This window comes from Sciurus carolinensis, chromosome 16 (genome assembly GCF_902686445.1).
Source record: "Sciurus carolinensis chromosome 16, mSciCar1.2, whole genome shotgun sequence".
NCBI classification, from domain to species: Eukaryota; Metazoa; Chordata; class Mammalia; order Rodentia; family Sciuridae; genus Sciurus; species Sciurus carolinensis.
In genome coordinates, this window is record NC_062228.1 from 52,977,465 (window position 1) to 53,004,387 (window position 26,923).

The 26,923-nt window shown below is 53.9% G+C and overlaps 3 protein-coding genes across 11 annotated transcripts in view; 2 read left to right on the forward strand and 1 right to left on the reverse strand.

Moving 5' to 3' along the window:
* Positions 1-212: 212 nt before the first annotated feature.
* Positions 213-4,058, reverse strand: Znf296 (zinc finger protein 296). Its single transcript, XM_047528045.1, has 3 exons — positions 3,621-4,058; positions 3,248-3,397; positions 213-1,276 (listed from the first exon to the last, which is right to left on the reverse strand). Exons 1-3 carry the CDS (start codon positions 3,904-3,906, stop codon positions 306-308), a joined length of 1,407 nt encoding a protein of 468 aa, XP_047384001.1. The 5' UTR covers positions 3,907-4,058; the 3' UTR covers positions 213-305.
* Positions 3,222-14,157, forward strand: Gemin7 (gem nuclear organelle associated protein 7). Of its 9 annotated transcripts, none has more exons than XM_047528048.1 (4): positions 3,222-3,357; positions 7,461-7,608; positions 12,860-12,941; positions 13,342-14,157. In XM_047528048.1, exon 4 carries the CDS (start codon positions 13,350-13,352, stop codon positions 13,743-13,745), a length of 396 nt encoding a protein of 131 aa, XP_047384004.1. In that variant the 5' UTR covers positions 3,222-3,357; positions 7,461-7,608; positions 12,860-12,941; positions 13,342-13,349; the 3' UTR covers positions 13,746-14,157. The 9 variants fall into 9 exon arrangements, with proteins under 9 accessions (XP_047384004.1, XP_047384008.1, XP_047384009.1 ...); XM_047528049.1 differs by lacking the exon at positions 3,222-3,357 and adding an exon at positions 6,380-6,618 and having other exon boundaries at positions 7,450-7,608; XM_047528047.1 differs by lacking the exon at positions 3,222-3,357 and adding an exon at positions 6,380-6,618.
* Positions 14,158-14,542: 385 nt separating this feature from the next.
* Positions 14,543-26,923, forward strand: part of Ppp1r37 (protein phosphatase 1 regulatory subunit 37) — a 40,473-nt gene continuing 28,092 nt past the window's right edge. Inside the window, exon 1 of the mRNA XM_047528044.1 lies at positions 14,543-16,129. Coding sequence (XP_047384000.1) covers positions 15,922-16,129 — 208 coding nt within the window. The 5' untranslated portion in view covers positions 14,543-15,921. The remainder of the gene's footprint in view (positions 16,130-26,923) is intronic.

Below are 26,923 nucleotides of genomic sequence, written 5' to 3' on the forward strand. Positions count from 1 at the left end.
TCACCTGGCCCCTGCCCTGGCCTCACCCACACCAAGAACCGGGAGCACAGCTTTCTGTGCCAGTCCTGCTGTGCCCCAGGCACTGGGGGCTGGCCTTTCCCTTCACCCCCCTAACTCTAAACCGGTCCGTCCAGCCATCCCCAAGGGGGAGAATCCTCCCTCCCCACCTTAGACACCCCAAGAAAGCCACAGTCCAGGTGCATGGGTGTGAATAGGGGAGTATGATTTACTTGCAGAAAGGTAAGGACAGGAGGTCAGTGCAGTGTTGACAGGCGCGAGAAGGTAGGGAGGGAGGGCACTCAAGCTCAGGCCACTTCTCCCACCTCGGGGTGCTTCTGTCGCAGATGTTTGTCCAGGGTGGCACGCAGGCCGAAAGGCACACAGCAGTGTGGGCACTCAAAGCGGGTGCTACCAGGCCCCAAGCCATGCATGCGGCGGTGGCGGTTGAGCTTGCTGCTTTGGGCACATGCATAGGGACACTGGTCACAGGCATAGGGACGCTCGCCAGTATGTGAGCGCCGGTGCACGGTCAGGTTGCTGCTGTTGGTGAAGTGCTTCCCGCAGAACTCACAGCTGCCCCCTGGCCCACGGCTCTTTCCAGCAGACTTGGGAGTCTTCTTGGGTGACATCTTCTGATTCTTTGCAGGATCAGTTCTCTGTTCTTTGGCAACAGCTCCCCAATCACCCCCACCTGGACCTGCCTGAGCTCCACTGCCAGGAGCCCCAGGCTCCTGAACACCTGCAGTAGCTGCGGCTCCGGCCCCCTCACCTCCACTGCACGGGAGGGTACTGGCTGGGGCAGCGGCATGGGCAGCTGGCTCTGGAGGCGCTGTGGAAGCCTGTTCCTGGCTAGTGTCAGCCATGCAGGGACTCTGGGACAGCTGCCGGTGGGTCTTCTTATGGCGGTTGAGCTTGCTGCTCTGGGCACAGGCATAGGGACACTGGTCACAGGTGTACGGCCGCTCACCTGTGTGTGAGCGCATGTGCACCTTGAGATTGCTGAAGGAGCTGAGGGTCTTCTTGCACACTGAGCAGGTGGGGCTCCGCCGGGTGAGGCTGCTCACACGGGAAACCTTGGTTTCAGCTGCTGGCCCTACCACTGCCGACACGGCTGCAGCCACCTCGGCCAGGCCCAACAGTGGGGCCTCTGGGGCCTCCGATTCTGTCTGATAGATGGACAGTCCATGATCCCATTGGGCATGACGCAGCAATTTCCAGGCCCCTGTGAACTGTCTGCCGCAGCGGAGACAGCTCAGAGTCTTCACCTCCTTAGGTTCTGGAGACGAGAGAGGGACAGAGTGTTAGTGCTGGTGGGCAGCAGATTATAGGTCACAGTGCCCAGCTGGACCCCTTTGTGGGAAAGGCTCTACTTCAGGCGCAAGAACTCTGCAGTAAAAGAACACAGGTGGAAGCCACGTCCCGGGAAGCTCCTGAAGCAGGGACAATCTCTGTAGCAGGGGCTGAGTGTGCCAGGACCGTGGACTTGAAATCTATTTCTTGTGTTGCTGGGATGGAGCCAGGCCTCATGCATACTAGGCAGGTGCTCTTGCGTGGAGGCGCATCTCCAATAAGATGAAGACAAGTTAAGACGGGAAACGTTAGGGATGCAGGGTTAGGACAGCCTTGCTGAAGGTCACTGGGGTCTAAAGGTGTAGCTCAGTGGTAGAGCACTTGCCTAACAGTCCCAAGGCCCTGCATCAAAGGAAAAAGGTGACCAAATTCAGAGAGCACTTTCTATGTGCTAGGTGCTGTGCCAGGGCTCAGCTCACTCAGAACCTTCCCTCAGGACAGGAAACAAACTCTAAAACAGAGACATTTCCCCCAATGGCATATGGCTTGGAAGGGGTGGAACCAGGGTTTTAATCAGAAACCTGGGCAGTGGGGTCGGGAGTCAGGGGTGGAGAACAGTGTTTTTCTTTAAAAAAAATAAATAAATAAATAAATAATAATAACAGATCTTGATTAGTAGGGGGGGCTCCTCTGTTCCAGGCCCCATGCTTAGGGTTCCATGCTAGGGGGATAGTAACCCACCTGCCCCTTGCATGGACCCCTGGAGGGAAGACCCCAAGAAGGTTTTCTCTAGACCCCATTGGGTATTATCAGTGGATACTTCCTGGATCCACTTGGCTTTATATTTTCAAATCCTAGACAGTTTTGGATGGAGTGGCCTTACTGGACAGGGTTAAGGTCAAGAGCAGAAGCTGGGGAGGCTCAGCCTGACGAGTTGAATTTGGACTTCCCTGCTACCTGGATGTATGACCTTGAGCAAGACATACCCTGTCTGAGCCTCAGTTTCCTCAATTGCTATGTATGGGGATCCTAGGGATTCCCTCCCTTCCAGGATTGTTGTGACCTCACACACAGAACTGTTGAGAGCTTTGGTCCATATAAGCCCTCAAACATTAATCCAGCCTAGGATACCAAGGTGCCCACAACCCCCAAGTGCAAGTATTATTCCAGTGAGTTCCTGCCCTACCAGGCCACCCTCCCACTGCAAACTAAAGCTGAGAGAATCACAGCCCCTCCCACCAGCAGACCCTCCCTGGCACAGATCTAAATATAATTCCATTTCCTAAGTCCCACCAGGGCTGGAGGCTAGAAATTCATAGGTCTGAATGAATCCCCCTGCCACAAACTCAGGAATAGCTCAGCGGGTAAGCACCGTATTCAGGATCTTAAGTCCCTCAAGAGGACACTAGGTGTCTTGCCTCTGGCTCAAACCAGGGGCTTCCCAGCACTCAGGGCTGGGAGATTCCACCATGGCACGGAGAGAAGCCCCTTCCCTGGCTCTGAACAACTCCCAGCACCTTCATCAAAAGTGATGAAGAAATGGGAGGGATTGGCATCCCCCCTTCCTGCTGGCCTCCACCCCCTCCCCCAGGCCACTGCCCTCCCTAGAGGTCCCTCTACTGCCACCCTGGTCCAGCCACCTGGCCAGTTATTTCTGTCCAAGGGGAAGGAGAAGTGAAACCTGATTGGGGGTGTGTGGCAAATCCCCAGGCCAGTTTTCTGGGGCTGGCCACACCCTGTGGGCCGCCCTCCTTCCCTGCCCAGCCCCCGCCCCACCCCCTCCGCACCTCTAGTCCCTGCCCCAGGACGGGCAGGCCCTGACCACGCCTAGGCTGCTCCCGATGGGGAGCGAGAAAAGGGAAGTAATGCTCAGTGCCCTGCTTGTCCACCTCAGCCCCCTCTCCCGCAGGAAGCCGGGCCTTTGAACTTGAGGGGGACCGAGCCTGTCGTTACTCACCTGAACCCTGGCAGGGGCTGGGGCCTCTGAAGAGCTGACAGCCCAACTTCTTATGGTCCATGAAGGCAGTGATGGCCTCCAACGGGAAGGTCTGCAGGCAGCGGCCGCAGGTCAACAGATCTGGGTGTTTGTCGGTCCAGGGTTGGCGGTCTGCAGGGAGGAAGCGGGTGGTGAGCGCGGGGTGGGGCCAGGACGGGGGCCGGGGGTTCCGAGGGAGAGGGGAAACCCGAAGGTCAGAAGGGGGCTGGGGACCAGGACGCGGCTAAGGCGATAAGGCTGTCCCAGGAGCCCATGCCCGGCGCAGGGATCCCACCTGGGGGCCACAGGGAAGGAGGGCTACCCCGGGACTGCGGCGAGGGGCCGGGGAGCTCACCGGAAGAGTTCGGGGTCAGCGGCGTCCACAGGGCCCACTGGTTCCGCATGCTCATGGCCCCGGCAGGCATGGGGCCGGGGGAGTAGCCGGGCTCGCCCCCGAAGCGCCCCGGCGCCGACACCTCCTTCGGGGAGAAGGGCTCTGGGGCCAAGGCCTGCAGGGGCCGCACGTCTGGCTCCGGCTTCATTTCGATGACGAGGTCGGGCATCTCCATCCCGTCGTCTGGGCTGGCGGCGGGCGCGGGGTCTACTCGGCGGGGCGTGCTGCCGGCCTTGCGGCGGGACATGAGTCGCGGGCCGGGCGAGCTGGCGGCCTGGCGGCGGAGGACGCGCGGGCGGTGCACGCTCGGAGCGAGGCGCTCAGGTGAGTGGCTGCGGCGACCGGCCGCGAACTTTTACACGTGCTGGCCAGGCCGTGGCTCCGCCCCCGGGGCGGGGCCTGACGGGAGAGGTCCGGGCCGTCCCGCCCGGGCTCCGCCGGCCGCCAAACTTAATCTGCAGGCCCTCCCCTCTGCCTTCGCCTTAGTGACCAAATTCAATCAATCCAAGTTCTTAGAAGGAGGCGTAGAAATAGGTCTTCCAGAGCCCATTTTGGGGCCGGCGAAACTGAGGCACGGGATGCCCACACACACCCTTTTTGGGAAGGGGTAAGGCCACCTTTCTTACTAGGCACCTAATAATCTGGACTATTCCATCAAACGTATTGCATAAAAAAAATATCATTGGACACCATTTACTGAGTGCCTACTGTGCACCAGGCGCTGTTCTAAGCACTGCAGATGCAGAAGCCAACACAACCACAACAACCCGGCCCTTTGGAGCTTATGCTGCGGGGAGACACTGATCACAGATAACCCGGGTAGACTACGGAGCACTTTTCATGATGACAGGCGCCAGGGAGCAAAATAAAGCTAGGAATGGGGACAGGGTAAACTCATGCCGGCTTCAATTTTCTCCCCGATGCCAGAGCAGAGTAGCGCAGAGTTGAGACCTAGGGAGGTGCAGGAGTCAGCCTGGGACATTCGGGAAGCCCCTGTGGGTGTACGGTGGAGGACTGATTTCAGTGAGAAAATGGGGCTCCATCACAAGGGCCTTTGACCAATTTCAGGTCTTTCGGTTTTCCTGAAACAAGCCCAGGTCTTTCTCTTCGGGGCTGAAGAGAATGGTAATATGTACATCTATTTTTCCCCCTAGGCCTGAACTGGTCAATAAAATCAAATAGCCAGGCAGGTGTGGTGGTCCATGCCTGTAATCCCAGGGGCTTGGAAGGCTGAGGCAGGATGATCACAATTTTGAGGCCAGCTTCAAAACTTATCAAGACCCTTTCTCAAAATAAAAAACAAAAGGAACAGGGGATGTAGCTCAGTCGAAAAGCACCCCTGGGTTGAATCCTCAGTACCAAAACCAAATATAAACAAAAAAATATGTAGTCAACTGTCCTACCTGTCCCTTCTTGGGCCCCCTTGAACTTCTTCCCTCTAGCAATTCTATCTGCTGCTGTTTGAAGTGGCATTGACACTGTGCCCCACCCTCAATCCTTTATGAGTTCTCTTTTCTTCCTGGCATAGACCACATCACAGAATAGAACTGTTTGTTGACTGTCCCCCTCCCAAAATAAGGCATGCCCCCTGAGGTTAGGGCCAGGGTCTGTCCTCCAACAGGTGTCCCTAGCCCAGCCCTGAGTGAATTCCAGATGCTGATCTCCTGGAGTTCCGCATATTGTTATTCAGGTCTGAGCTCAATTGTCCTCTCAAGAGCAGAAGGCCTCCTGACTGGCCTATCTAAAGTAGCCCCACCCTGCTGAAGGCCTTGCAAATTACCCTGATGACCTCCATCTGTCCCTGGTTCTCTCTTTGGGCCTCAGTTTCCCCAGGTCTCAGAGGAATGTTAGAACTAGAGGGTTACCAGAGGTGGCTTCTTCCCAATCCTGCCACACAGTAATGCTGTGCCCCTTATTTGATTTAATTTTGTTTTGCAGTACTGAGGGATTGAACTCAGGAGTGCTTGACCACTGAGTGACATCCTGGACCCTTTTTTATATTTTATCTTGAGACAGGATCTTGCTAAGTTTCTGAGGCTGGCCTTGCAATCCTCCTGCCTCAGCCTCCTGAGTCCCTGGCATTCCAGGTGGGCTCCACTACTGGGTTGGGATTATTTCATTTTATTTGTGGGATCAATTTATGAAGTCTCGAAAGAGCCGTTTATCTGTTTATGTATTTGCTCATTTATACCCTCTTCTGTGTCGTCCCCCCCCCCCCTCTAGAATGCAAGTTGTGAGATGGCAAAGGGACCCCCTGTCTGTTTTGGAGCTCCTAAGCTTCGTGATTCAGTCACCAAATACGAACTGACCTCCTTTTATGTGTCTGGCGTCTTTCCACAGATATTTGCAGAGCACTTGTGTGCCAGGCCCTAGGCCTTGCAATCGTGGAAAGCCGAGGTACTCAGGGTCCCTGGGCCTAGGGCAGTGAGGATCAGTTTCGTCATTCAGGGTCTCAGTTCTGTAAACCGGGACAGCGGGGAGAGCTGGAGGACAAAATGACCCTCTCTCGTCCATCCCAGCTGCTGCACTTTAAGCCTATTTCCTGGTTCGCGGCTGCTGAGAGCACGATCTCTGGGTTTCTGCGGGAGAGGTGGCGTTCTCCCCGGAGGTGCAGGGTAGGAGCGTGTCGGTGCAGCGGGGCGGGGGCGGGGCGGGGGGGGGACGCTAAGCTCGGCCCCTGACGCAGCCGCGGGCAAGGCTTTCCTCTGCGAGCCTCAGTCTTGTACTCTGTAAAGTGGGCATCCTAGACGCCCCCCACTAACAGGCTGGCCGATCTGAGGCGCCGGCGGGGTGGTGACCGGGGCGGTGCCCGGAGCCGAGCCTCCCAGCCGGCCGCGACCACGTGGGGCGGCGGCGGCGGCGGCGCGGGCGGAACCCAGGCTCGGCGGCTCGCGGCCCGCCCGGGCCTCTGCAGCGGGGGCCCCGGCGGAAGTGGGGGCGCCAGAAGCTGCTGACCTGGGTGAGTACTGGGTGGCGGTGGGGGATTGAGGGCAGGTTCTCGGCCCCGGGAACCCCCGAGTGGCGGGAAGAGGCGGCTCGGGGCCGCGGGTGGCGGAGGGGGCCGGCGGAGTGCTGTCCCTCGGGGAAGGAACGAGGACCACGATGGTAACAGTCGCAACGGAGGCAGTCTGGAGACCCCCATCCTTCCCGGGGTGGAATCGCGGGTTTCTTCGGAGCCTGGAGGTGGGCGGAACGTCCAGCCGAACGCCCAGGGCGTGGTGGGAGGTGGACGCCTGGGGGCCGGGAGGACCTACTTAGTATAAGAAAAGGAGAGCGATTGGTGGCCGGGAGGAATTGAAAGAAAACTGACCTGCCCCAGGGGCGGAGGGGAGATGTCGTGTTTGGGGTTCATTCCCTCTCAAGTGACCCCATTTAACTAATTTGCCTCAAGACTGGGCATCCCAAGGTGTGTCCCCTCTGCTCAGTTAGGTCCCGTCCCTCGGCTGTTAACCAGGTAACTCAGCTGGTACCCTGCCCTGGCGACTGTGAAGGGTTGGTCGCATGCTGGTCCACTGAGCTGATGATCCTTTCTCATTCTCTTAAAGAGAGCCCGAGGCCCCAGGCAGAGAGATGGGTGAATCCCCTGACTCTGCCATGGGGTCTAGTCTGTGGGGTTGGTTTTCCCAGTGGTGGCAAATTAATTTGGACATTTTTCCTGAAACCTTTGGGCAGGAAATCCCTGACCTGGGGACTGAGACGATAAAGGCCTCTAGGGTCTGGTACCAGGGAGAATGAATTAGCCGGCCCTGGCCTTTCTTGGACACGCCCTGTGTGAAGTTTCTCAAACCAGTTTCTTATCAGGTCACACCTTGACTCCAGAACCCTCAAGGTCTCCCCCCTGCCATTGGAAAAAGTTTGTCCTTCTGCGTAGGGCAGGGCGAGGGCCACTGCTCCATTGACAGACCAACCCCAGTTGGCTCCCTTTCTGCCACTCTCCAACCTGTACCAGGTAATGATTCAACATCTCCCAACTTCATTTCATTTGTACTTTAGGAAAATGGAGATTCCTTGCTTTTCCCCCAGTAGAGCAAACAAGTCCCTTCACTGGCCCTTCCTTCAGTTTTGTTTTTTTTTTTTTAGATAGGGCTTTAACATAATTTTTTGAGCTGGTCGTGGTGTGCAGGCCTGTAGTCCCAGTTACTCAGGAGGCTGAAGCAGGAGGATTGAAAGCTTGAAGCCAACCTGAGCAGCTTAGGGAGACCTTGCTGCAGGAAAAAAAAAAAAAAAAAAAAAAAAAAGGACTGGGCATGGGGATCTAGCTCAGTAGCTCAGTGGTAGAGTGCCCCTCGGTTCAATCACAAGTACCTGCAGAAAACAAACAAAACCCCCCTAAAACGGTATGTTCCACAACTTGATTAATTTCCATCTGGAAGACCAGGGTGTTTCTCTTAAAACACTTAAAGGTTAACCTAGGTTAGAGAAAGGCCCTGGGGTCTGGTGACTAAATTTGAGTGATAGTGGTCAGATAAATTTTAAAAATGTAAATAGCCCTTAATCCCATCCCCCTTCTGCTCCCTCATCAGGCAGAAAAACATTGGAATCTCCCCTGACCACCCTTTCTCTAACTTGCACTTTGCATCTCAACCTTAAAAATACGCCCTAATCTGACCTGCTTTCCCCACTGTCACTGTCCCCACCCTCTCCTAAGCACTGTCATTTGCCTGAGCCATGACAGTGACCTCTTCACTAGAGTCCCTGCTTCTCCCTTTGTCCCAGTCTGTTCTTTGGGTAGAAGTGAAAACCTAGGCCAGATCCTGTTTTTTCTCCAAAGGGTTCAGAACCATCCCGTGGCTCCCATCTCTCTGGAATTTGAGGCCAGAATTCTTATTACAACCCACAAGGCTCTGGACCATCTGATCCTGACCCTCTCTGCTCCTCACGGCCTCCTGGCTGTGCCTCAAGTGCACCTTCCCTGGACTCTGTGTTTACTGTTCCCTCTGACCAGTCTTCCCCCCACCTCTCCCCATCTATTCCTTCCTCATTCAGGCCCTTGCTCAGATATGTCTGCCCCTCTTGGATGCCACCTTCTGCCCCCTCCCCTTGACTGGGTGCTGCCCCCTCTAGGCTCCTTCCTTCCCACTCTGCCCACTGTGGTCTGCCCTCTTGTCTGGGGATGAGCTTGTGTACCCCACTGGACGGGAAGCCTGTGGGGCAGGACAGGGTTGAGCTGTTTGAGTCCCTAGATGTGTTCCCAAGACCCCACCAGCATGGGGGGCACAGAGCAGGCACAGGGATGATGTGTATTGATAATATTGGATAAAGGGGATGGGTGAATCATTTTCTTTCAAGGACCTTTTGATTTGCTTTATTCTGTGATTCTAGAATCAGGCACCTCTTCATTCCATAATATCAAGTAAGTGTATCTTGGGTGGGTGAATCTTTACAAGTCTTCAACAAATATTTACCAAGTCCCCCGGCACCCTGCACCTGGTCAGTGAGTTCCCTTTAGTCAGTGAGATACAATTGTGAAGTCATCAGACCTCTGAGGCTTATGTTGGTGGGACAGGCAGCATGTAGGTAGATAGGTATAGTTAGGCACTTCTTGACAGCATTTCCATCAGGATGGGCCATGTGACAAGAGTCACCTAAGATGACCACAGAGCTGAGAAATTTCTAATGCCATCGCTGGCGTGACATTGTAGTGCAAATGCAACTCACGTGGTGGTGGAGCTGGTGTAAACACTGTGGTGTGCCAGGGGCGTAAAAGAATAGCATGGACAGTTATGGACAGTAATTAATACTTGATGTTGACAATAAATGACTATCTTACTGCTTTGTGTATTTGTGTATGCCATGCTTTATATCACTGTTTTAGAGTGTACTCCTATTTTAAAAAAGCAGCCTCATTTCATGTGCTCTGAATCTCTTGATTGCTTCAGGAGGGCACATACAGTGATTGACGTATGCCACCTAAGTTTGTGCAGGGACACTGATTTGCACACAATGATGGAATCCCACGCTTCTCAGGAAGTAGTACTCCTGTTAAGTACTATGCACATGACAGTGGATGCATATTGTCAGGAGGTGGCAGTGCCAGTGGCAGGTGCCCATAGTCCCAGCTACTGGGGATGCAGAGGCAGGAGAATTTCTTGAGCCCAGGAGTTCAACCAGCCTGGGGCTGAGTACAGCGGGGCACACCTGTAATCCCAGTGCCCCAGGCTGAGGCAGGAGGATCTCAAGTTCTAATTTAGCAATCTCAAAATTTAAAAACGGGTTGGGAGGGGTGGGGGGAAGGGAAAAAAATAACAGAATGAATCAAACATTACCCTATGTAAATTTATGTTTACACAAATGGTATGCCTTTACGCCATGTACAAATAGAGAAACAACATGTATCCCATTTGTGTACAATAATAAAAAAAATAAATAAATAAAAAATTTTAAAAAAAATTTAAAAACAGGCCTAGTTCAGTGGTAAAGTACCCCTGGGTTCAAGCCCCAATGCCTCACAAACACACAAAAAAAGGTTAAACAACAACTAGAAAAAAAACAGAGTGAAGGGGCTACTATTTTTCCTGCCCATAGAGGTGATATTTGAGCAGCAAAAAGTGAACTATGCATCTGGAAATACATGCTCTCCCCTTTGAAAGAGGGTTCCAGGCAATAATAATGGCAGACGCAGAGTCCCTCAGGCAGGACTGTGCTTGGCATATGCCTAGAACAAAGGGTAGTTGGGGTGGGAGATAAGGTCAGGGAGGTGACAGGCCTTATAGACTCTGCAGCAGCTTTGGCTTTTGCTCTGGGTAAGGTGGGAGCCTTGAGGAGAGGCCCTGGGACTTAGTTCTAATAGGATCCCTCTGACAGCCAAGGTGTGATTGCCAGGTGGGAGGTGATGTGGCTGGACCCAGGAAAGGGCAGAGTAGGGGTGGTGAGTTGTGGATTCTGGATGTCTTTGAACAGAAGACCCAAGCTTTGCTAATAGAATAAATTGCCCAGGCTGGCCTTGAACTTGTGATCCTCCTGCCTTGGCCTCAGTAGCTGAGATTACAGGTGTATGCCCTCACACTTAGCAAAGCATCGCTCTCTCTCTCCCTCCCCCTCCCTCTCCCTCCCTCCCTCCCTCCCTCCCTCCTTTTTTGTGGTGCTGGGGATTGAACCCTGTGCATGTGAGGCATGCACTCTACCAACTGAGCTACATCCCCAGCCTCTAGTTCTGCGACCGTGGGGTTGAACCTGGAGCCTTGCAAGTGCTAGGCAAGCTCTCTACCATTGATCCACATCCCCAGTCCAGCAAGACTTTTTTGGGGGGTGGGTACCAGGGTCTCACTGAGTTGCTCAGGTCCTCACCATTGCTGAGGAACTTGTGATCCTCCTGCCTCAAACTCCCCAGCCTCTGGGATTAAAGGTGTGAGCCATGGTGCCCAGCGGCAAAACGTTTTTTTTTTTTTTTTTTTTTTTTTTTTTTTTGCGGTGCTGGGGATTGAACCCAGGGCCTTGTGCTTGCAAGGCAAGCACTCTACCAACTGAGCTGTATCCCCAGCCCAATCAAAACATTTTTGATGCATGGAAATTATATAAATTTAGAATCATTGGAATCACCGCCTCCTGGGGTGCTGGGTGCCCAGTCCTTGTCAGTCTCCTGTCAGTCACTATGTGTTTTTATTTTTAAAACTGGGGATTGAACTCAGGGGTACTCAACCATTGAGCCACATCCCCAGCTCTATTTTGTATTTTATTTAGAGAGGGTCTCGCTGGGTTGCTTAAGGCCTCGCCATTGCTGAGGCTGGCTTTGAACTTCTGCCTCAGCCTCCTGAGCTGCTGGGATTACAGGTGTGCGCCACTGCGCCAGGCAGTCACTAGTTTTTTAAGGGCAAATAAGCCTCTGTCCTTCTGTCTCCTGCTCACAAAGCTAGTGTTTCTCTACACACATTTAACAGCAGCAGCACTTAACATGTTCCAGGCCTGTGCTGAACACTACGTTGTTTAGGTCATTTGGTCCCCATGCTAACATTGTGAAGGAGGTCTCTGCTTTAAGATGAGGAAACCAAGGCACAGAGCAATGAAGCAGTTTCCCAGGCCCCATCTTCAGGAGCCTGTTGAATCCTGATAACAGCACAGGAGGCGATTGGTACTGTCTCTATTGTCATTATTATTTTCTTGCTGTGCAAGCGATGGAACCAGTGCTAGGCAAGGGCTGAGCTGTATCCCCAGCCCAGGGCTGTCTCTGGACTGAGGTCACACAGCTCAGGCTGGTGGGAAAGTATTTCCACCTTCAGTGGAGCAGAAGCAGGACTTGATGAGCCTGGTCTTTGGACCATGGATGGGAAAAGCAAGGTGGCTGCTTTGAAGCCAGTTGAGGGGAAGGAGATCCAGGCAGAGACAGGAGGGCAAATGCAAGAGAGCCTCAGGGGCCGCCAGGCCTTGTGCCCAGGGACCAGTGAGGCCAGTGGTGGTGGGGATAGCATAAGTGGCACCCACTGAGCAGGAGTCTTGTGGGCTGTGGGTTTGGCTTTGAGCGAGACAGAAGCTGGAGGAAGGCTCGGAGCAGAGGGAGGTGAGCTGCGTGGTGTGTTAACAGGGTACTTGGCCAAGTGGGGCACAATGTGGGGGGGTGAAGGTGGAGTCTTAGGACCCAGTGAGGGGCTGACTCTGTGGTTCAGGAAGAAGAGACTGAGGTGGCACAGGATGGAGGCAGAGGAGGGGTGAGAAGTGGGAGGGTGTGAATGAACATGAAATTGTTTTGTAAGCCTTTCCTTGTCTTTTATGACCTTGGTTTTGTGTGTGTGTGTGTGTTGTTGTTGTTTGTTTTGAGCCCAGTCTAGCTTTGTTGGTTTGTTGTAGAATGTGCCTCAACTTGAGTTTGGTAATCCATTTTTGGAAGGAATACCAGAGACATGGTGCTATGTCCTTGCTGTCTCATTACTGGAGCTGCTGGCTTCAATCGCCAAGTAAAGGAGGCGTCCATCAGGTTTCTCCACTATAAAGTTACTGCTTTCCCTTTATAGTGAATAAATATTTTATGAAGAGGTACTTTAAGACAATGTAGATATTCTATTCCTCATCAAACTTTAATCCATAAATTTTCACATCCCTTGATGATTTTCCACACATTGTTCCCCCTATATTCATTACTTGCTGTTATATAATAAAGACCTTTCCTGTCTCCCTCTTTATTTATTCCTTCATTTATAATTAGTATGGACTCTGATTTTATTCAGTAGTTGTAGTTTGTAACTATCATTATGTTAATGTTCAAATAGTTCCAGATTCAGCCAGCGGGATTCTTTTCGGAAGCAGGATTTCCTGATGGCCTGAATGGTTTGCGTGTGAGAGGAAGCTGAGGTTTGTTGTTCTGGTCAATATTTATTGCTCAGAATTCCGATAAAGTTTTTTTTTTTTTTTCCTTGCCATGCTGGGGATCGAACCCAGGACCTTGTGCTTGCAAGGCAAGCGCTCTACTGACTGAGCTATCCCCCCAGCCCTGGGATAAAGTTCTGATAAAAGCAGACAAAACTCCCTTCCTTCGCCAGGCTTCATCTGTGCTTGTGACACTTTGATTCTGGTCCAAGCCACTGGAGGAATGGTGGTGCCAGTTCCCAGGAGGAGGGCAGTGGGGGAGACTGGCCCAGATTTTAGGAGACTCAGTGTTTTAGACAGGGCGAGATGCCTGGAAAAGCAGCATCTGCCCCCCTCCTCAAGCTCTGCACCCCCACTTAATGGCTTCCCTGTTTTCACTTAACAGCCAGCACAATGCAGACTCCACTGGCCATTCCTGTGCCTGTGCTCCGGCTCCCCCGGGGCCCTGACGGCTTGAGTCGAGGCTTTGCCCCTGATGGACGCAGGGCCCCCCTGAAGCGTGTGGCTACTGAAATCCAAGCGTGTCCCATCCTTGAAGAATATCCAGAATCCCAGGAACAGCGGGCCAGAGCCGCCCTTCGGGAGCGCTACCTCCGCAGCCTGCTGGCCATGGTGGGTCGCCAGGTGAGCTTCACGCTGCACGAGGGTGTGCATGTGGCCGCCCACTTTGGAGCCACTGACCTGGATGTGGCCAACTTCTACGTGTCGCAGCTGCAGACTCCCATAGGTGTGCAGGCTGAGGCACTGCTCCGATGTAGTGACATTATCTCATACACCTTCAAGCTGTGAAGATATTATTGTGGTCACCCTTCCACTGTGGGCATAGCCACAGTGTCCCAGGCCTCCAAATGTTCCTGAAGCAGGCACACTGGGCCCCACAGAGTTCTGATCTCCCTGGGAATTTTGAGCCAACCACCTCTGGATTCTTGAGGCCTTCAGGGTCTAGTTGTAAAAGTCTGCAACCCTAGGAATTCTAGATCCTGTTGAAAGGACTGCTCTACCTCACAGAACTCTGGACTCTACAAAGCATGGGCCTGATGCCAATTCCTGAAAACCGGGGTGCGGGGGTGGGGCCTGGAGGAAGATGAACTGCAGAGTGGGGATTTGTTTAATTGAAGAGGTTGCAGAATTCAGCCACCCTGAAGATAACTCCCCAGTGCTCCCCTCCTGCCAAAGAACCAATTATCCCAGGAAAGCTCGACTCCTCTTTTTCATTTTCTATGTACCCCCATGGGGGATGGAGTAAAATTTAGGAGGTGGTCGAGTGGTTATGCAAGGGCTGAATCCCGTGGAGCTGGATCCAGCCCCACTGAAGATGGTGAGGAACTCGGGTAAAAGTGCAGGGATTGTGTCACCTCGGGTCCCAGGGAATGGCTGGAGACCCCTGCATAGGGAGATGGGGACCTAGTTTTGGGGTGGGCAGGACCTGATTTCGAGGTGGGCTGGATGGACAAGGCAAGGGGCGTGGCTCTTATTGGGTCACTTGGTCCCGCACAGGTGCTCATGGCAAGCAGCAGATGCGTGTTTTTTGTTTTTTTTTTTTTTCCTTTCCATACCGGGTTGGGTAGGGGGGATGCTCCGATCCTGTACAGCGACTTCACTGAGAAGAGGCTGGGTATTAGAGCTTAGCGTGAAGCTTCAACCTTCCTCCATTTGGCCCAGGCCTTGTAGGGTGATGGTCCGTGTCACCAGCTTCACTCACTCCCCTCACTAGAAATCTTCCAGCAGATGGTATTTAAAAAAAAGTTCCTGTCCTTCTCTTAGTCCCTTCAAATTCAGAAAGTGAAGGATTCCTTTTCAGTCTAAAAAGTGCGGCTGCTAATGTAGGGGGCAAGCAGATAACTAAGCTGCCAGGGTCCTTTCTTAGTGCCACCTCTGGCGAGTCCTACCTCTCTAGTTGCCTTGGCAACGATCTGGCTTGCTCCGCCCCGAGTCTCCTTTGATAATTTGAGCCCCGCCTTCCCGGGTCGCTGGGTGGGCTGGGAGTCTGTCGAAAGTGCGGAGGCGAATCCCGAGTGCCGAGTCGTGGCCTGGGGGCGTGGCTTGAGCACGCGCGGTCTGGCCTGGCTGGGTGATCTACCGTCCTCTCCCGGTATTTGGGGCGGCAGATTCATCCCTCGCCTTTGGAATTTCATTCTCCCAGTTTTAAGTCAGGTCTAGATACTTCTCACTGAATCATTTATTTTGGTATCGTGATTTCCACTTTATGTAATGCTGCCAAGATAGTTTTTGATGAAACTGCAGTCTGCAAATGGAAAGCTAGAGACTAGCAAGGGAGCAGTCCTCGTTTCCAGAGGATCCCTTCTGTCAGCGTCCGTCACCTGTACGTACTCAGCGCAGCTCCCATTACCTTTACTTTCAGTGTCTTTATTTTCAGCCTCATCAGTTGACTTGAATCCTGCCAAATATGTTTCGATAACTGTCACTTCGCTCCTTTCCACATACCCAGGCTCGTGTCGAATGTGCGGGAACCTGAACACGTTACCTGGACTGAGGCGGGGCGGGGGGCGGGGCTGATCAGGTTCGCGCGTGCGCGCTGCTCTTGGAGACGGCGTCCACCTCGCCCCGCCCCCCATATTCTGCAGTTCCGGCTCTGCAGATTCGCTGCTCACGTTTCTTTTCCCCGTGGCTTTTTCTGTTCTTCGTTCCCCTTTTCACGTTGCCCATAAAACATTTCTTCCTGTAAATGACCTAAACAAATTTTCTGACTTCCTTAGTACACGGCGGGGGTGGTCCTCGGCCTTTAGCGAAAGTGCGACTGCCAATAGCAGGAGCACGCGGGGCTCGGCGGAGGCGCGCTTGGGCTCCCGGCGGCGACGACGACTACGACGACAAGGAGAGCGGACGGAGGAGTCGCCTGAAGCAGCGGCGGAGCCCATGCCCCGGGACGGCGGGCGGACCCGGAGAGACGAGTCCGGGGCCCGGGGCATGTCCCCGGGGCCCCCGTGAGGAGGCGGCGGCGGCGATGGAGATCCCGCCGCAGGAGGAGCAGCCGGGGCCGGGCGCAGACGCCGACGCCGACGCCGAGGAGGCCCCCGCCGAGGCCGGGTCTCCGAGCCCCGCATCACCCCCGGCCGATGGGCGCCTCAAGACGGCAGCCAAGCGCGTTACCTTTCCGTCGGACGAGGACATCGTGTCCGGAGCGGTGGAGCCCAAAGACCCCTGGAGACATGGTAGCTACGGCGAGGGCGCGGGGGCGGGCTGGAGGGGGACCGGCAGTCGGGAAAGGGCCGGGCACGGAGGTGGCGCTCAGTAAATTGTACCGAATGTTGATTTAAAGAGACAGTACTAGGTTTCGAGATGAAGGCTGATGGGGGCCGGCTGTCGGCTTGGGAAAGTGGAAAGTATTGGGTCTCCACCCCTACCCCACCTCGGGACCTGAGGCCGAGTGTTTTAGGATTTAGCACGATGGGAAATTAAAGTTTGGTTTGGTGGTTTATGAGAGTGGGAGGATGGCAACCGTTGAGCTCGTAGTTCCCCCCCAGAGAAGGATAGGGCATTCGGGGAAGAAGAGTGGGGCAACATTGACCCGGAAAGGGCAATTGGAGGAATTTGATAGGCCCATGGGGACGGCAGGAGATTGTTGGTCCGCAAGCCTCGAGGCAAGGGGTCGTCACGCTGATGATTTTCTTGGCTGAAAGGAGGAAGAGGTATAAATCCGGATTCTGGCTGCAGAGAAGCTGGTAAATCCTAAAGTTGGGGAAAGGGAATAGGGTAAACTCCAGGGCACTTGCCAAACGTGCTCCAGGCTCTGGGTTTGGGGTTGGAGCGGGGAATCCCAGGCAAGGAGCAGGGATGGTGGTGAAATTTCCCGTTGAGATGAACAGTCAGAGGCAGTGTTAGGAATTCAGAAGAAAAGCCATGCCTCTTTCTCCTCCTCCCCCAGAGAAGGGAAGCAGAGGATTGTTCATTGGCAAGGAACAGGGGAAGTTGGGGCCTGGCAATAGAAGGATCTGATTTTCCTTCTTGGGAACAAGTTGGGGATGTTATCAAGTCAGGAATTGGAATCGCTGGTCAGTAGGATATGAAAGCATTGAAGTCTGGTGGCTTGTGGGGGTTGGGAGAGAGTCAGGTCCCTGGGTTCTAGGCTCTCTGGAGAGGGTTGGACTTGAAAGGGTAAACTGGAGGCCTACATTGGACCCACAGGACTGCGTGTTGAGCTTGCTTCTGCACTGGAGAAGTCGGTTTTACTGGGGTGTGGCCTGTGAAGAGGGGCCTCACTGGCCATGGTTCCGAAGACATTGGTCTGCTGGTCAGAGGAAAGGGGAGGCACTGTCGCCAGTCTGTGGGCATTGGAGGAATTGGTGGCTTTGATGTAGGGGTGGGACACTTGGTCACTGCAACTGAACACACAGGGAGCCTGCCATAAATGCCAGTTTGTCTAGTTATTGTCAGAGATGATAGTTAATTTAAGACTCTTAAATTAACTATCCAGCCAATTTTTGGGCTCTGGATGCCAGGGCTAGGGGGCCAGTTTGGGGTTGGAGGACTTGGGAGACTAGGAATGAGGGAAGGAGGAGTGTCGGAAAGGTCCCTAGCTATTACATGATGGCCAGTCCAGGGAGTTCAGAGCGGGAAGGGGAAAGGCCTGGAGAGGCAGAGCAGGATGGTTAACAGCAGAGGCTGTGGGAAAATCCTGACTCTTCCATGACAGCTTTGTGAATTAAGGGTGGTTACCCAACTCTCCTGAACCTCACTTTACCCGTCTGTAAAATGGGCAACAATACCTATGGCAAGGACTTGGGAGAAGACAAGATGAAATCATATATGCAAAATGATAAGTCTTTAGGATGAGTCTTCCTGAAGTTGCAGTTATTGTTATTGTGGTGGTTGTCTTGTTTTTTGGTGTTATTTATTATTTATTTTGTGGCACTGGGTGTCAAACTCGGAGCCTTGTACCTGCTAGGCAAGTATGGAGTTGTTATTAATGCAACTTTGGTCTACGTAGGTGCCAGTAGAGTGGAACTGGCTGTGGGAGGGGCCCGGATGGGGCTTCAGAAACTTGAAGAAATGCAGAGGTGGTGGCGGATTTGTGGGCTGGAGGATCAGGGAGGGCTCTGGAAGAGTTTGATCCAAGTGCGGGTAACACCCCTGGTCTGCAGGTTCTGAGAAAAGGTTTGGCTTTGAGGAAGCAGCTTTTCCTCTCTCAGACTCCTTTTTCATTCTCTGCAAATGGAGGTGCTAGCTGTGAAGATTAACTAAGACAGTTCTTGTAAATTCCTGTCACATAACTAGCAGCTGTTACCCAGGTAGCTTGGTGTTTGTTTTTCACTTTCTCAAGGGCAGGCTTTTTGTTGTTGCTTCATTTTGCTTTTTGGTCCTGGGAGTTGAACCCAGAGATGCCTTACCACTGAGCTACATCCCCAGCCTTTTCATCTTTTCATCTTTTCTTTTTTTTTTTTTTTTGGTACCAGGGATTAAACCCAGGGGCACTCAACCACTGAGCCACATCCTGGCCCTTTGCTTAAATATTTCTTTTAGAGACAGGATCTCACTGAGTTGCTAAGTTGCTGAGGCTGGCTTTGAACTCATGATCCTCCTGCCTCAGCCTCCTGAGCTGCTGGGATTACAGGCTTGCACCACCGTGCCTGGCCTCACGAGCAGTTTTGGAAAGGCAGCGAGAGAGTTTTGTGGGGAGGAATGAATGTGAATCTGAAAGAGGGGCATTGGAACCTGGCTGGGAGGGATTGGATCGGGGGTGCTGATCGGCCTGCCCTGGGTAACAGGTGGAGATGGCGGTGTCTCAGTCCCAGAGCTTCAGAGAGGGGCAAATGCTCCAGAGGAGTTGGGTGGGCAGGTGGTGGAGAGGCAGTGACCTGATGGGGGCGGGAAGAGTGGGTCTAGGCTGGCTGGGGAGAGGGCTGCAGGAGTTAGCCTGGCAGGGAAGGAGCTGTGTGAACTTGGACCCTGGCAGGAGAGGGATCTTGTGAAGTTGGTGAGTTTGGACAGTGGGAGTTGCAGGGCAGAAAAAACAGAGGACCTGTCAACACCAAGAAGCAGGTGATAACTCTGCCTGGGAGGACAGTGGGGGCGTTGCCTGGCTTGGGGCTGTGGGACGTGAGGGCTCACTGGGGCAGAGGACCCGTGGCACAGAGAGCTGGTCCAGGGGACTCAGGGTGGGTGGGGGCTGCAGGGAGGAGTGGTCCATCTGGGAACGGGAGTGGAAGATTCCTTGGATTTGGTATCCGCCCAGAGTGTGGCAGGGTGTGTCATTTGAGCTATGGGTCTAGCGGAAAGAGTGATGGAGGAGTCCATCTGGGACCTGCGGGGTGGCATAACTCCAGCCAAAGCCAAAGGGTGACAGTGGAGCTGGCAGGTCTGAACTGAGGGAGACTAGGCCACCCAGAGTCTGTTCTGCTTCTCCGTGGACTTGGAGCACTTGCCTAGGCCCAGCTGTAGAAGGGTCCCAGGCTGGGGAGCAAACCACGGGGCCTGCCTGCGCGCGCAGGTGCCTGTCTAGCAGTGTCTTGCTCTGGGAGGAGGGCCTCTGGCTGTGGTGGCAGAGGACCAGGAACTGGGTGGGAGCCTCTGGGTATCACTCTGAGGGAGGGAGGCCTCGGCCTTGCAGGAGTCTGGACTGGGGGCTTTCTGAAGGTGAGGTGAACCCAGGGACCTGCTGGGGACCTGCCGCGAAGAGAGTCTTCCGCCTGTAGAGGCCTAACCCAGGGCCTCAGTGGACCTTCCTAGGCCTCCGTCCCAGTGTTCCCACTGCTGGGGACTTGCCTGTGTTCCACCAGTGGCCATCTGATGTTCCCCACCACAGGAGTAGGAGCAAGCGCCGAGCCCTGCTCTCTCAGCATCTCCTGGAGCCACCTAGCACGGTGTGTCCAGAACTGGGTGGCCTGGGGAGGGGGCATTCCAGGTGGGCGTTGGTAGCATGTGCTCTCTGGTCTCTTGCTGCGTGTCGTTTCCTTATCTGTAAGATAGGGCCAGTGATCTGTGTCCTGCAGACCACTCAGATGTCTGCCAGGCTGGGACAGCCCAGCTCCAAGGGGCTGGTGAGCCAGGACAGGTGTGCGTGGCTGGGCAGTGAAGCTGGGCGAGGAGGTGGGTGGAATTGTGAGTGGTAGAGGCAGCTTCCGCCCTGCTGGCTGGGCACGTGGGTGTCAGGGGAGGGGAAAGCCTGCTGCACCCCACCACAAGAGGCAAGCGCTGTGGTCCCAGTTTTCCTGAGGACCAAAGCTGGCCTTGTGCCAGGAACCCTTCCGGACCTAACTGCAGGAGTGACCCGAGGCTTGGCTGGTGTCCCCAGTTGCAGCTGAGCGCTGCGTGGGGTTTGCAAGACAGGCGTGTGAGAGAATTGTGATCAGAGCACATGATGCCAGCACAGTCCCAAGTCTTGCCACCCCCCACCCGCTGGTGACTCATTCCTGGTTCCCTGGCCAGCAGTCCTGGAGTGTGTGGCAGGGCTGCCCACCAGGAGCACCTGGTGTGAGTTGCTGGTGTCTGAATGGGAAGGGGGCCCAAACATGCCGCCCTCTCTGGCCCCGAGTTTTAAGGATCAGAGGGTGGTGGGGGCAGTGGCCATGGTGTCCTTAAAAGTATATACAAGGGAGTGGAAAGGCCACACTGTTCTCATTGAAGCCTGTGTGGCACATTTAGCCCTCAAAACTGGTTTGACAGGTAGAAACGCGTCTGTCCACAGAGGCCCTAGGTTAAAAGCCCCAGCTGACTGGGGAGTGGGGCCGAGGGGGTGGCTTCAGTGCCACCTGGGCCCAACATTGCTTCCTGCTGCAGGAGCGGGGATAGACTCTGCCACTGAGCCGCGCAACTCTGGGTGGTGGTTCTCTCTGGGCCTCGCCTTTTCTGTCTGTGAAGAGCAGCAGGCACAGGGCCTCCCAGGACAGTGGGACCGGTCCAGGAGCAGGCCTGAGCCTGCGGTGCTAGCAGGGGCCACTCTCTTTCTTCCCGCCCTGCCCCCGTTGGGATCTGCTTCCTCTGTGCATGTGGGCTCACCTCTCCCTGTCCCTGTCACCCGCCAGCATCCCTCTTTCCCTCAGGCCCGCCTAGAGGAGTGTGCCACCTGTAGAGAGGCCTGGGCTCCAGGCCTGACAGTGTCTGTTACAAACTGGGTGACCGAGGGCCAGTTGCCTAACTGCTTCTGAGCTCAAACTAAACAGGCAGGTGTTGGCCCCCTGGCCTGAGAGGTGGCAGCGGCCCAGGACATCCTGGACCTGGTGCCTGCTGGCAGCTTTGACCAAGCTTCTGCTGCTCCGGAGCCTTCCTCTTCCCTGCAGTGTGGCCTCACTGCTGACCCCACCCCCTGGCACTTCAGACCTGGCCGCACTCGGTGCCCGCATGCCCAGGCACCTGCCTGGTTCTTCTGCCTCTGACTTTTTTTTTTTCCTTAGATGCTGATAGACCTTTATTTTATTCATTTATTTATTTTTCTGTGGTGCTGAGGATGGAGCCCAGGGCCTCACACATGCTGGGCAAGCGCTCTGCCTTTGAGCCCCAGCCCCACCCCCACCTCTGACTCTTGATCCGTGTTTGCATGCTATCCCTGCTTCAAGGGCAGAGAACAAGTGTGAGTCACCTCGGTGACCCCAGACTGGTTCCCACGATGAACGTCAGAAGAATCGAGTTTTTCCTCAGATCTAAGACCACGTGGTGGTGTTTGGGGGAAATTTGTAAGGAGCTAATCCAGCTTGTGCCAGGACAAGGGCTCTTCAGAGTCTTCAGACAGGCTTTGCATTTATCCCGAGACCCCAGAAAGAACATGCAGAGCTGGCCCGCCAAAGAGTCATCCCGAGAGGCAAGGGAGGTGCACGTGTGTTTCTGGGAACACAGTGTCAGCCCGCTCTGCCTGGGCGCTGCAGGGATTAAGCGCCGTGGCGCCACAGGCCCTGGGCAGGGCAGCTGCGGCTGAAGCACGGGGGAGCAGGCTGGGATCTATTTTTTTCCCAAAGGCTCCAGGCTGTTCTGACAGCTGGCTGGGCTGTCCTCGTGCTTGGGGCCCTTGACTCAGCTTATGTATTCAGGACTCCATCCCGACTGTCTTCAGACGCAGGGGTGGCTGGGGTGGACCTCAGCCTTGCTTTGGAGCAGGTCAAAAGGTGAGCACTGAAGTGTCAGATCGAAGGAGCCACAGGAGTCAGCTGGGGAGGCGGCCTGCCGCAGTGGAGCGCAGGGGCGCGCAGGGGCCTGAGTTGGCATGGATGGCCGATGTGATCACCAGCCCTTGCCTTCTGTGGGCCAGGCACTGGTCTAAGTGCCTTTGATATATTATCTCACTAAAAGCTCCCAGCCTCCGAGGAAGTAGGTGCTGTTCACCCCAATTTGTAGAGAAGGACATGGAGACACAGGAAAGTGAAGTAATTTACCTGTAGTCACAGGGTTGGCAGTAAGTGTCCAAGTTCAGGTTCAGATCCCAGCATCTGGCCCTGGAGCCTGTGCCTGTGACCTCTGTCCTGTCTGGGGAGCTCACGTACCACACATTCGATTCAGCATGCGCATTGTTTCTTCATCACTAACCCAGCCCTTTACACGCTGAGGCAGCCATTCTGGTCCCCCTAAGTTGCAGCAGGGATAAGAAACAGCAGACCTGACCCCTCAGGCTGTGGGGGGACCATAGGCTCTGGGGCCACTTCAGAGTCTTGGGAGGGCCATGTTGCTCTTCTGTCCTGGCTGGTTGTTCTGATGTTGGCCCTTGGGACATGCTGCATGGTGTCTGGTAGGTATCCTTGTTGCATGAGTGACTTGGTGACCCTGAGGGTCACCTAGGTGGAACACAGGCTCAGTCCCTGCCTCCGTGGAGGTCACAGTAGCATGAGGGAGCCACCCAGTAAATATCAAATCAAGGGTTGGGCCTGTGGTGACGGAGAGATCCCAGGCGTGGCAGAGCCTAGGAAGGGACATCTGATAAAGAAATGACTAGTCAGTCAGGTGAACAACTGCAAGTCTGTGCAGGTATCAGGCAGAGTGAGAATGGCATGTCCAGGGGACAGAAAGTCAGCCCGGCTTACTGGAGGTGGAGTCAGGAGCCACAGGTGAGGCTGGAGAGACACTGGGTAGTGGGAGGCCTCAGAGGGTTTTAAGGGGGACTGTGATATGATGTGTGCTTTATTACAACCCTTGGGGAGAGTGGCATGAGGGAGGTGTGTGGCCAGGGACCAGGACCTATAGGCTCTGGCTTCACACATTGGCTAATAGGTCACCCAGGCCTCTCTAGAGGCCTAGTATAATATAGGTATCGTAGCATTCATAAAATCCAGAATATTTCAAATTCCACAACAGGTCTGGCCCAGGGGCTTCCAGTGGGTGAGTAGGAGTCCATGGTGGGCCTGTATCTGAAAAACGGAGCCCAGAAGGTGTCATCTCAGCTTTGACCTTGGGCTGTCACTCAGCTTCTTTGCCTCAGTATCCCTATTTGTACAGGATTTAAGGATTAAATTTATATGTCCTGGAACAAACTAGCTGTTTAGGCACACGGTAATGCTGAATGAGGTCGTGTTACCTCCTGTCAGCCTGCCCTGGCTCCCTCCTTTCAGAAAGTGAAGTGACAGTCCCTCCTCTTTCTTTTCTCAGACAAACAGAACCAGGTGACTAGTGGGTGGGAGCAGCCTGTTGGAGCCTGACTTCAGCTTCTCCACACCCCAGCCGTGTGACCTTGGGCAGATGCCCCCGCCTCCCTGAAGCCCTCTTGGCAGACCAGCGGTCTGTTTCTAAGCTGTTACACTCTGGGAGGAGCAGGAGCCAGCCTGGGCCACACAGTGGAGTGTGCCCTGCCTGCTCCTGTTGGGTCTGCCCATGGCGCCTTCGGAATGGAGGAGGCTGCCCCAGTCCTGGCCAGAATGACTTGGGTCAGTCCTCTCCATGGGAAACTGGGGCCTGTGTTTCAGTGTAGTGTGGACGGGAGTTCAGAAACTCGGTTCCGGAAGGATCTGGAGAGACTCGTCATATTTCCCACATTAGAAAGGAAGCTCCTGGAAGGCAGGGCTTGTCTCTGGCTTGACTCGCTTCTGTACCCAAACCTTTTTGGCACCCAGCTCCCCACCCCACAGCCTCTCGGGAAGGATTGGTCATGGAGGCGCACATAGGCACTCGAAAGTGCTTCCCCTTCTTCTCGGCAGCTGCACAGAGCTGTCACCCCTAGGTGGGGGCTTGACAGTGTCTGCTGGCAGCCGGTCTCCTTCCCATAGAAGCCTGGGGCGGAATCCTTGCAGGCCAAGCATGATCCAGCCAGGTTGTCCTTTCTGGTTGGGTGAGTGGTCCCTCTTGCCAGCTGGTGTTTGGGGCCCACCAGGTCAGCTGCGTGTGCCACTCATGCTCACCCCTTCCTATCGGTTTCAGAGGCGATGTCAGTTGCTGCCAGCCGGCTGCTCAGGACTCCTGTTTCGTTCAGCTTCCCCTTTTCACCTGGCAAAGCATCTTCGTGGGGTGCTGCCTAAGATGAAAGCAAACCCCAGGGAAGGGACCATGTGCAGGGTCTTGCTTCCTGATGATGGCAGTGATGGTGATCGGTGGGGGTGATGATCACAGATCCCTTGGGTGGCGCCCTTCCCATGTCCGAGCTCCCAAGTCTGCCAGCAGCCTGACCCCATGTAGAGCAGACCAGGTGCAGCAGGCATCTGCCAGCACCTGTCGGGTCCAGCACCTGTGCCCACTGCCCACCCAACCAGGAGGATCCAGGGCAGCACAGGCCTCTTCCCCCTCTCGGGTAGAGGGCTTACCCAGGGATGGCCTGTGCCCCTCGGCCACCTCTAGCTTTGAGGGGTGTACTAGAGAAGGGAGGGGAAGGAGGAGACCTTGCTGTAGTGCAGCTGCACCCCGGCCCACCTTATCAGTAAAGAGCCACCAGCAGGAAGGTTGGGCCCTGCAAAGCTGGGGTTCCAGCTCTATAGCTGCACCCTGTTGCTCAGAGCCCGTGCACCCTCCTGGAGCTGGGGAGGAGGGTGCGCAGGCCCCTGGAAGCTGGAGCAGGCTGTTGCTAGGGGAAGGCACTGGTGCCTGGGTGGTGCGCGCCCATTCTCTTGTGACCCTAAAGAGAAAAGTGTGCTCCCCGAGCTCTGTGGCATGTGCCCGTAACGCAGTGACTCCTCGGGCCGAGGCTTGAGGCCAGGCTTATTAGCACCTTAGTGAATTCCTAAGCAATGTAGAAAGACCCTGTTTCAAAATCAAAAATAAAGTTTTGGGGATTTAGTTCAGAGGTGAGGAGCCCCTGAATTCAATCTCTAGTACCCCCCCAAAAAAGAAAAAGGAAGGTATGCTCATCACAAACTACAAAAACAGAAAGTCTAAAGAAAATAAATCCCTTGTTAATCTTGCCATCTGGGATTTTAAAAAAATAGATGGATTGAGATGTAATTCACATAGCATACAGTTTGCCCATTTAAAGGGCACTGGTTTTTCAGTATTTCAGAGTTAAAAATCCCATTATCACAGACCAGTTTAGAACATTTTGATTATCCTCAAAAGAAGCCCTGTACCCCTTAGTATTCACCCCCACCTCACCCCCTTGCACCCCAACAGGCAATTTATTAACCTCTCTTTTCTGGAGGTTCTGGACATTTCCTATAAACAAGTCGTGTCACATGTGCCCCTTTGCAAACAGCCGCCTGCCCTTTCAGAAGCCCCCCCAGGTTATGGCGTCAGTAATCATCCCTTTTTATAGACAGATGATTTTCCGTTGTATGGAACCACAGTTGACTAATCTGTTGATCCGCTGGTGGATATTTGGGTCGGTCCCACTCGGGGCTGTTGGAATGCTGTGTGACCGTGAGTGAGCATGGTTTCTGTGTGGACGTTTTCAGCTCTGCTGGTGGAACTGGTGAGCAAATGGGTGACTGTTTTAACTGAGGAACTGCCAGACTGCTTTCCAAAAGTGACTGTCCCACTCGCCATTGCCCTCCGCGGTTTGTGAGGGTTCCATTCCCACACACCAGTTCTTCTTACCTGTTTCTATTTCTTCTTTTTGTTTTGTTTTTTTTTGTTGTTGTTTTTTTTTTTTGGTGCTAGGGATTGAACCGAGGGTCACTTAACCACTAGCCACATCCCCAGCCCTTTTGTATTATTTATTTTGAGACAGGGTCTTGCTAAGTTTCTTAGGCCCTCACCAAGTTGCTGAGACTGGCTTTGAACTTGGGATCCTCCTGCCGCAGCACCAGTGCACAAAGCCTTTTGAGTGTGGTTCTCAGAGAGGTATGGAATGGAATCTTCACTGTGGATGGGTTGGGGAAAGGGTTGAACCCAGGGGTGTTCTTCCCCTGAGTACACCCGAGCCCATTTTACTTTCAGATAGGGTCTTGCCCAGGCTGGCCAAGAACTTGCCATCCTCTTGCCTTAGCCTCCCAAGTAGCTGTGATTGCAGGCACCTGCCAGTTGTGATTTTGATTTGCATTTCCCTGACATCTAATGATGTCGAACCTCTTTTCATGTGCTTATTGGACACTTGAGTATCTTCGGAGAAATGTTTTCAGCACTTTTGCCTATTTTTAAATTGTGTCATCTTTTTATTACTGAGTTGCAGGAATTCTATATATATCCTCGATGCACGACTCTTATCCGATCAATGATTTGTACCTCCAGGGAGGGATGTTTTCAATTTGGCATGCTGGTGGGTTTCCTTCCTATCTTTTCCTTGGCTAGGCACACAGCCACCGGTGTATACAAATAAAACTGGGAGGATTCTCTAGATACAGTTGAATATAGTGTCTCCTCACTTCATTTTCTCATTTTTTAAAGAGGATGAGTTAAAATAATCATTCAGCTCTTGAAGTCTGCCCTGGCTGTTTCCACACTGCTGAGCATTTAGGTCCTTTCCAGTTTTCAGCCACATAAATAATGTAGTGGTGTTTATGCTCGTCCATAAATCTTTCTGTTCATCATGGGTAACTTTCTCAGAAGACATTCTTAGAAGGTGATTTTACCAGGTCAGGTCAGGAGCTTTTGAAGCTCCAGAGTCAGTTTGCCTTCACTGGACTGTAAGCCTGGAGGGTAGGGTTCTGTGGTCATGGTCACCACTGGAG